The sequence below is a fragment of the Phaseolus vulgaris genome, chromosome 7 (genome assembly GCF_051622355.1).
Source record: "Phaseolus vulgaris cultivar YP4 chromosome 7, ASM5162235v1, whole genome shotgun sequence".
NCBI classification, from domain to species: Eukaryota; Viridiplantae; Streptophyta; class Magnoliopsida; order Fabales; family Fabaceae; genus Phaseolus; species Phaseolus vulgaris.
Genome location: NC_143504.1, coordinates 3438196 through 3447277, shown reverse-complemented (window position 1 = coordinate 3447277; position 9082 = coordinate 3438196). Strand labels below are relative to the sequence as shown.

Genomic DNA, 9082 nt, shown 5'->3' with positions numbered 1-9082 from the left:
AGTTACAATCTTTACAATTTTATAAATAAAAAATTAACAATCCTATTTCAATTTTCTTTCATATCAAATCTATCTCAGAATCAAAACAAAGCATAACATACAAAATGAAGGCAACCCGTGGGTATGAAATGGCCTAAAAATAGAAACTGTAAATTTGTTGAAATCAAGTGGAGAGAAGGTTCAAAGTAGTGTTTGTTCATCACTCCAATTTTTGTTATGATAAACTGGTGCAGTACTTTGTCCTTGTTCTTCCCAAACAAGCATGTTCCCACTCTACACTTGAACAGAGAACAGTTATCACAATTATAGCCACATACCAATGCCTCTCTAATAACATTGCAACACATTACATTCTGAAAACCTTCTCTGCCAATGAAACTGCCTTCAAGATCAGGAATAAAGATATCATTCTTACTTATGTGTTTGCTCCAACACTACAATGCATGCTCTCACATGTTGATCATCGATCGATTAAAGATAAAAGACATTTCATAATATATAAATCGATGAAAAACTCATATTTTAAGTTGATTTTTATAAGATTGAGTTAAACTTAAAATTTCAGTTCTACTATTTTTAAATATTTTCAATCAATTATCATAAATTCATACTGAATAATAAGATTGTAAATGCTTTATTTTCATATTAACTGTATTTATTTTAAAATTTTATCAAGTCTAACATAGTTCACATTATCTGTTTTTATGTGTGTTAAGTACATTATTTTGAATTTTTGGCTTAGTTAATCTTTTGGTATATATAACTGCACTATTTTTTTTTTATTAGTTCCCACACACTGCCATGGAAGCTATATTTTGAAATAAAATGCGAAGGGTAATTTCAGAATTTCGAAAAATGATGGGGTGCAGAAAAGGCCCATAAACTGCTTTGCTTGTCTAGGTCTAAATATTAAAAGGCCCAGTAGGGCTTGTACTGTATTTTAAGTTGGCTTTCTCTTCATCACTGTATTTTATTTTTCATATATGCTCTTTTGGAAACAATATCTAAGGCCAAGTATTAAACCTCTACTATTTTTTGGTTTTATGGAAATAGAATATAAAGATAGGCCCTTTTTTGTCCACTAACTAAAAAAAAGTCAAACTTGATTTAACAATTAATTATTATATTTATAATTTGTTCTCTCTTAGTAATTGGACTTTAAATTTAATTTAATTTTATAAAACTAAGTTTAGATTTACTTTTTACTATAAATTGATCTTATTTTTTTGTTAATTGTGATATCTTTATTAAACTTTTTCTTACACAAAGACATGTCAACTTATATTTATTGATAATTCGATACATTTTTATTATAATATATACTAAATAGTTGTAATACCATCTTATAAAATAAATTTTAAATCTATTCAACTTTATAAATTTAACTTGTGAAATAAGATTAGTATGTATTGATAGGTTGTTTCTTCCTCCACCCTATATTTTTTAAGAAGACTATTTTACCCCTTTTAAAAATGACTTTTGGATTGTTTTTTCCAGAATATTTTTGGAACATATTTTTTGAAATATATTTTATAATTTTGGATTTACCAATCTGAAAATAAAAAAAATGTGTTTTGGAAAGGATATTCCAGAATTATTTTTTATCTTCCAGATTTCTTAATCCAGAAACACCCTTTGCTTATGAAACCTCTATTCCGGAAACATTTTTGCTTACGGAAACTCTATTCCAGAATTACCCAAAACTGTGAAAGGATATTTTCGGTATTACAAAGAATGCAGGGGTGCAGGAAGAAAAATGTGGGGGTACAGAAAGAAACTCCCCTATTTATATTAGGTATAGTGGAGTGATCTTGTCTCCTTTATTGGAGTAGAGGTAAGGTTTTCTAGATATTCTTTTTATGTTTATATCTATTCCTTACATTTTGGGAGAAAGTGCATTAAGTTATTATGAATTTGCATTAAATGCAAAACGAAAATATCATCTTTGCCTTCTTCATCTAACTAACTTTATCCTCCAACTGTATCCACTAACATACATTGATTTGAGATAGGAATTTTTTTTCTTTGAGATATGCTATAAGAGTTTGGCTTAAAGTAACTTGCATTGATCTTTGTGTATTTTTTACTATGAAAAGAGAACAATGTTATTTAAATAAAACTCCCTCAATGTACCAAGTATCTAGTATGTTATTGTTGTTCACTTTGTGACAATCTTGTGTATAATTTAATGTTATCTCTTGACAATTTTCAAAATCAACCATTAGTGTGTTACCACATAATAGTCCTTTTGCTGTAAAATCCCAAAATTAAAGGGAAAGCAAGATACTGTGATGTCCACTGTTTGACAAACATGACATTAGATTTTTGTTCTGTGTTATTTTATTTGAAGCTAAAGATATCATTCTATTTTTTTAACAACAATTGGAGATGTTATAACGATTAATAGGATAAAAAGTTAACAAGGGTCCTCGTTCCGTAATTCTAGGGTTATTTACTTTATCCATCAATTGTAGGTATTGTTGCTTTTAATATCTTCGAATTTATTAGGATTGGCAAAATATCAACATTGGATTAAAAAGGAAGAATAAAGATCCTTTACAACAATTCACATATGATTTACATATTCTTCCTTCATCTTCGTACCTTATATTTTTATAAATTTTTTAAATTTAAATAATATCTTCCGAGTTGGTTGAAAAGTGTAATGTGTTTTTTTTTTTCATTTTCAAGTGGTGACCGTTGCTTATGGTAATTGATGATGATGATTGAAGTAAATTTTGTGGTGTTTTTATGGTGGTGACTGTATTTTTGTTCATTTGTAAGTCACGAAATTTAAAAAGAAAAACCCGAGATACAAAAATGGAATACAAAACTACAAAAAAAAATATCTTTGCACTTTGGAATGTTGAATACAACGAATTTTTTTATCAACCATCTCACACATGCTTAAATGATGAAATTGTTTTGTCAAACGCTATTTTCAGAGAAGAATGAAAGTATTACGGTTAGAAAGGAGATACAAGAATATAGAAATGCAACTAAAGTTATCTAAAAAGGTAAGATTATGCTTCATTTAAGGTTATTTAAAAATTTAAATAAAATTAAAACTAACTTTTCACAATTAATATGGAAATGGAGGTAGAATTTGCACAAAGGATTGGAGATATATTTTGGGTGTTTTGCTATTGTTGTTGTTAATTTAGCTAAGTGTTTAAAATGAGTAAGTGAAAGTTGGTAAATACCATACAAAGTATAATCAATTAATTAGTTAATTGCTTACTTCTAAAGCACGACGAAAACTGTCTTGTTTCTAAAGTAAATTTATACAACCTTTTTCTATTTTATAATAAAAATAATTTTACTTATAAAAAAATAAACTAGTGAATAAAATGGTTATAAGTTTTTAGTTTTGTAGCAAGTTTTGATTTTTGTCGCCTTAAGTAGAACTATTTTTTTTATCTTTAGTTATCATATAACACTAATTAATTACTTATATTCAAACAAATAGTCAACTCAGTCATTTTAAATAATCCATGACAATACTGTGATATAACTTTAGCATATAATATCTTTAAAGTAAAATTTATTTATTTATCTCACAAAAGATAATAGGACTAAAAATAGTAATTTAAAGTTTTGGAGGAATAAAACTAAAATCTATAAATACGAAAACTGTTAAATGAAAAAAAGGAAAAAATTATGCCACATATTTTAATGTTAAAAAAAGGCATTTGATGACTTTATTTTCTTTAATTAAAAAATAAATAATTTGGGTCGTATATTTTATTTTAGAAAACAAATTAAATATCTAGTCTATAATCTTCTTTCTTGTATTTTTCATCTTGATCACATAATTTATTTATTTATCATTTTTCTTGTAAAAGAAAAATTATACTCTCTTATAAATATGCTTTTTCAAACTTTGTTCATTTGAACTGTATATGTAATGCATTAAAACCTACATAAAGTATTAACCCCTACTCTCTCTTCATTGTATGAATATCTGCATATATTCACACAAATACATGTATATATTAAGAGTAAAAAAATGCTTATTACTGATAAAGTAATTAGAAAAGCTTATTTGATAATTAGGTAACTGTGAGTTGAAAGTTTTTATTATGGATGTAACAATTAATGAAGAAAACTTTGCAGTGATCAAAATTTAAACAAAGTACACAGCCATGACAGACAGAATTTTCATCTATTCTTCCAAGTTCTATAAGCAGAACCAAAATTCTAGCCATTGAACAAAGACAACAGAAACTAAGAAGAAATAGTGTCCAAGATAATGAACAGTGAAACATATGAACTTGTACTGAAAATGCTTTACATGATTAAACATGCATTAGGGTTGTCATCACTGAAGAGAGAGGTGAGTTTCTCATCTGGTGCGTTTGGGTTGGGAAGTGCTTGTTCAGTGTTTTTCACATACCCAGATGGTGCCTTCTTGTCATATGCCTGTGCCACATAGGGATATGCCACCAAGTTGTACTGAATATAGGGCCAAAACTCAGCTCTTTTTCCTGTGCTTTGCACTTTCTTTAGGACCTTGTTTCTATCCACATAACCTGTCACAGTTACCTTACTTTGCTTTCTACTCACCTCCACCTCTTTCACACCTGAATTCATGTTGTTAACTATAATCAATTCATTGTTTTCTCCATTTACCAACAACATTTGAATAAAGCAAATTAATTAGCAAACTACCAAAAACTGTTAATTCTGATATAGGACAAAATTTAGACACTTTTCTTGAGTGAACTATTTTTTCCTCACAACTGAAGTTTCATCTCAGTAATCTACATAATAAGATATACAGTCAATATTAGTGCTGTTTATTGAGATAAAACTGTGATTTTGATTGAATAACCTCAACAAATTACTTATGAAATTCTGTATATGCTGATTTACCTAGACAAAAGGTGAAAATAGTAAGGTATCTTTTCCATATTTGCTTGAAAAGTTGAGAAATGAGAGAGTAATTGTAAAGAAGAGAGATACCAACCTGATATGTTGGAAACAGAATTGCGAACTCTTCTTTCACAGCCATCACAGTCCATTTTCACCATGATTTCAACTGTCTGCAAGACAAAAGGGTTAAAAAGGAAAATGAAATCAGAAATTGCTACCACCATAAAACACATGCACAGATATGGTATAGGAGCTCATCAAAACCTGCATTGGTTTGCGTTTCTTTTTTGGCGTGGAAACTGAAAAGTAGTCAGAAAGGAAATCAAGAGCACCCATTTTCTTGGTTCTTTTTTAGCACACTAAAATAAATTGAGAACTAGAAGGGAAGTTTGAACAGCAGAGGAGAAGTAGACAGAACAGGGTATTTGATATAGAGAGAGATGAGGGAGGGAAGAGGCTTTATTTATAACAATATTTTGGAATACCAAATTATACATTCACAAAGTCCTTAATATATGCATCACTTGTGCTAAAGTTTAATGCATAAAATAAAGTTAGATAAGGACTTTTGTTTCTAATTATATGTTTTGTCTCCACAAATATGTGACCAAATAGCCACTTGACATGAATAGACAAAATTATTGAATGCAGTAAGTTATTTGAGAATGATAGGGGTAAAATATTTATTATGAAGCTCCTTTCTAACTGGTTTCTTTTGCTCAAAGAAACACAACTTTGAACCTTCTTTTCATTGTTCTGCAGCATCTTCTTCTGGATACCTTTTTCACAGAGATTTGACATAAGGGTGCGTGACTTCCCTGAAACTTCATTTAAAACTCGTTTCTTTGAGGTACTGATTCACACAAATATGTTTCTTTTATCAATAATATCTTTCAATCTATTACAATAAATCAGTTTGTCCTTTTGGAAATCATTTAGGTCAAGTTTAATTTTCTTCTTTTGCTTTTTTGTTTATAGTTAATGTCATTTTTTAGGAAAAATTAGTAAGGATTGTTCAATCATTAAAGGTAAATAACCATTCGTACTTAAAACTTTGTATGAAAACTCATTATATTTGGAGTATCTCAGAAGACACTATTAGTAAGAAAGAAACTGAACAATATTTCAGCATCTTCTCTCTCAAATAAGTATAAGTAAAGAAAACAGCTTAATCACTAATTTCATTGCAGCCATAATAATATCTGCATTAATGGCATGGATCTTTTGTCCTTTATTTTTGGTGGAAATGATGGTGATGGATCATTTAATTTGAAGGTCAATGTTTCTATCTTAACAGTGGAGAACTGTAGCAAATCTAGCATATCTATATAAAAAAAGTTATAGTAATACATTTGTTTGGATGCAAAACAGTTGCATGAACATGGACTATTTTGAAGTGTCAATGTTGTTATCTAAACAGTGGGAACCCATTACAAATTCATGTTTCTCTCTCTCTATATATATATTTATTGCTTCCTTTTTGTTTGAAAAAACTCTATGCATGTATATGTAACAGATAGTAACTTTCATAAATTAATATTTCTACCACAACCTGGTTGTGTTGCATGCATGCATGCGATGCAAGTTAAGTATAAGTTTGAGCAACAGCTTCCACAGTAATATAAAAACGTGAAAATCAAACTGTTTTTAAAAGCTAGTTCATTTGTTAATTACTGCATAACATTGTGTGATTTTGTGGTGGCTTTTGCTGTAATGTTGAATCTACTACATGACACAATAATGAAAATATAAAAAAATTGAGGTTTGCACCTGGCATGTGCAGTGGAATGCTAGCTATTGATTCATGATTAGAGATTTAGAAGAAGTTGAGAAGATGACAAAGGGCTTTCAAATCAAAGAGTTGAAGAGTAGATGCATGGTATTGTCAACTTGTTAACCTGCTACCACCTGTGACTCTTGTCAAATTTAATTGGATGGGTCCTTTCCATGCATTATTCAAACATTTATATACATGCACAGATTAATGGAAGTGAGAGAAAAAGAGAATGGCAATGATTCAATTTCGATGTCCATCTATTCTTTTTGCTCTCACTCTCCTGTGGCCTAAATTTGCGTTTTGTTGACCTCCATTATTATCCATGCGTCACTATCCCTCTACTTCCATGTTTTTCTTGTCTGGGATCAACAATTGCTACTTCCTGCTAAGTGCTACCCCTCAACCATTTTTTTCTTTTTTCCATAGTAGGACATTTGTCATTTACAATTTATACCTTTTATATTCTTCATCACAGATCGAAGACATTTCATTATATATAACTGGTTGTAAATCTTACTTTATAAGTCGATTTTATAAAGTTGAGTTAGATTTAAAAGTTCATTTTGTAATATAGTATTAGAGTCATTTTAAATTTAGTTTATGAAACCTAACACCAAATAACTGACAAACGTTGTACAAGGATTTAGGGTTTGTTCTCCACATCTGAAATGTTTTGGTAACTATTGTAAAAATATAATTTAGTATAAAAGAGAGTGCAAATAGTAGTAGTTTGAAGAATAACCCATACGCGCTTCGCAACATCCGATAGGTTGTTTCTTCCTGCACTTTCATATATTCTTCTTCCACCTCCATACATTTTCATATTTCAAAAAATATCCCTCTGTAATATTCTGAATTACATAATTCGAAAGTCTTTTTTTAAATTTATAATTAACTTCTGAATTACATAATCTGGAAATCTTTTTTCAGATGCATGATTAGTTTTCGAATTATGTAATCCAAAAGTCTTTTTCAGCTTCCGGATTACATAATCCGGAAGTCTCTTTTTAATGCATGCATGGATTACATAATTCATAAGCTATTTTATGGGGGTGGCACAAGAAGGTTAAAAAGGTATTTTTCATGTTGTGTATGGGGGTGGCAGAAGAACCTATGGAGGTGCAGGAAGAAACAGTCCATCCGATACTACTCTGAGGCCCACGTGTATGGCCCGGCCCAGTGCAGGTCCATCATTTAATATGAATTACATGTATATATTATTAATTTGGATATGCATTGTCATAATTTTTAATTATTATAATAGTACATATTAATACTATAAATTACTTTGAATTGCAATATATTATTATTTTAAATATTCAAATCAAATAATAGTTTTCTTGATTGAGATAATAAATTGATAATTTTTTAATGACTATCACTTTTATTTTAAAATTAACAAGACTAAGAACTTAATTCCATCTTGAAAAATTGAAGTGACCGTTCTTGTAATATATTTAGCACTTTCATCACAAGTTTAGTTGATACAAAAATAGATTTTCATCATATTATTTTTCTATATTTTTATTACATTTTTTCCTAACATATAAAAAAATACTAAACTTATTCATATAAAAAGAGGATGTCAATAACCACAAAAAAATAACAATAATGTTATAACTGAACACTTAATCTAATACTATTTTTACACTATTATTCGATATGTTATATTTGATTTTTTTAGTTTTATAGTATTTATTTTAGAGTAATATCTAGACAGTTTTTTAATTAACTAATAAACAGGCTAACAGTGGAGGTCTATCACTTAATTTTAAATTACTAATTTAAAAGAAACTTAAAAATAATTTGTAAAAATAATATTAGTAAAAAAATAAAATAAAATAGATTCATTATTCGATGGAGGAAATTGACAATTTTATTATTTTTTTAAGTAGGGAAAAATCAACAACCAGAAAAGCTGTAAATATAAATAACACTGAGTAATCGACCAATTTTATTCTAAAGAAACGTTGTCGAAAATAATAATTTAATCGTTAGATATATTAAAAACCTAGAAATCAGTCTTTAAATATTATAATTTAATAATAATATAATTCCTAATTTAATGTTAATTTTTTTTAAAATTTATATTTTAATTAGAAAATTGTCTTCATTAAAAAAATTAATTTATTAAACATCAATTATGTTGTAATTAATTGATATTTTGCATCATGAACACTTCATAAAAGTGACTCTTTAATCAATTTTTTTGCCTTTGATTTTATTATAGTTTGGTTTTATAATAATAATAATAATAAGAAGGAGAAGAAATATTTAAAACAGAATAATAAAATATTTTTTTATTAATAAATAAACAAATGATATTAATATTTACACTTTTTATATAAAGTATATTTATTATTTTTTCGATTTTTTTCAACAAATTTTCAACTCCTTTTTTTCTTTCATTCCCTCTGTTTTTATTGTTTT

General features: G+C 27.9%; 1 protein-coding gene across 1 annotated transcript; it reads right to left on the bottom strand.

The window, feature by feature from the left end:
* Positions 1-4146: 4146 nt before the first annotated feature.
* Positions 4147-5362, bottom strand: LOC137827743 (heavy metal-associated isoprenylated plant protein 22). Its single transcript, XM_068634034.1, has 3 exons — positions 5140-5362; positions 4970-5045; positions 4147-4583 (listed from the first exon to the last, which is right to left on the bottom strand). The coding sequence occupies exons 1-3, from the start codon at positions 5209-5211 to the stop codon at positions 4291-4293; spliced, it is 441 nt and encodes a 146-aa protein (XP_068490135.1). The 5' UTR covers positions 5212-5362; the 3' UTR covers positions 4147-4290.
* Between the last annotated feature and the right edge of the window lie 3720 nt (positions 5363-9082).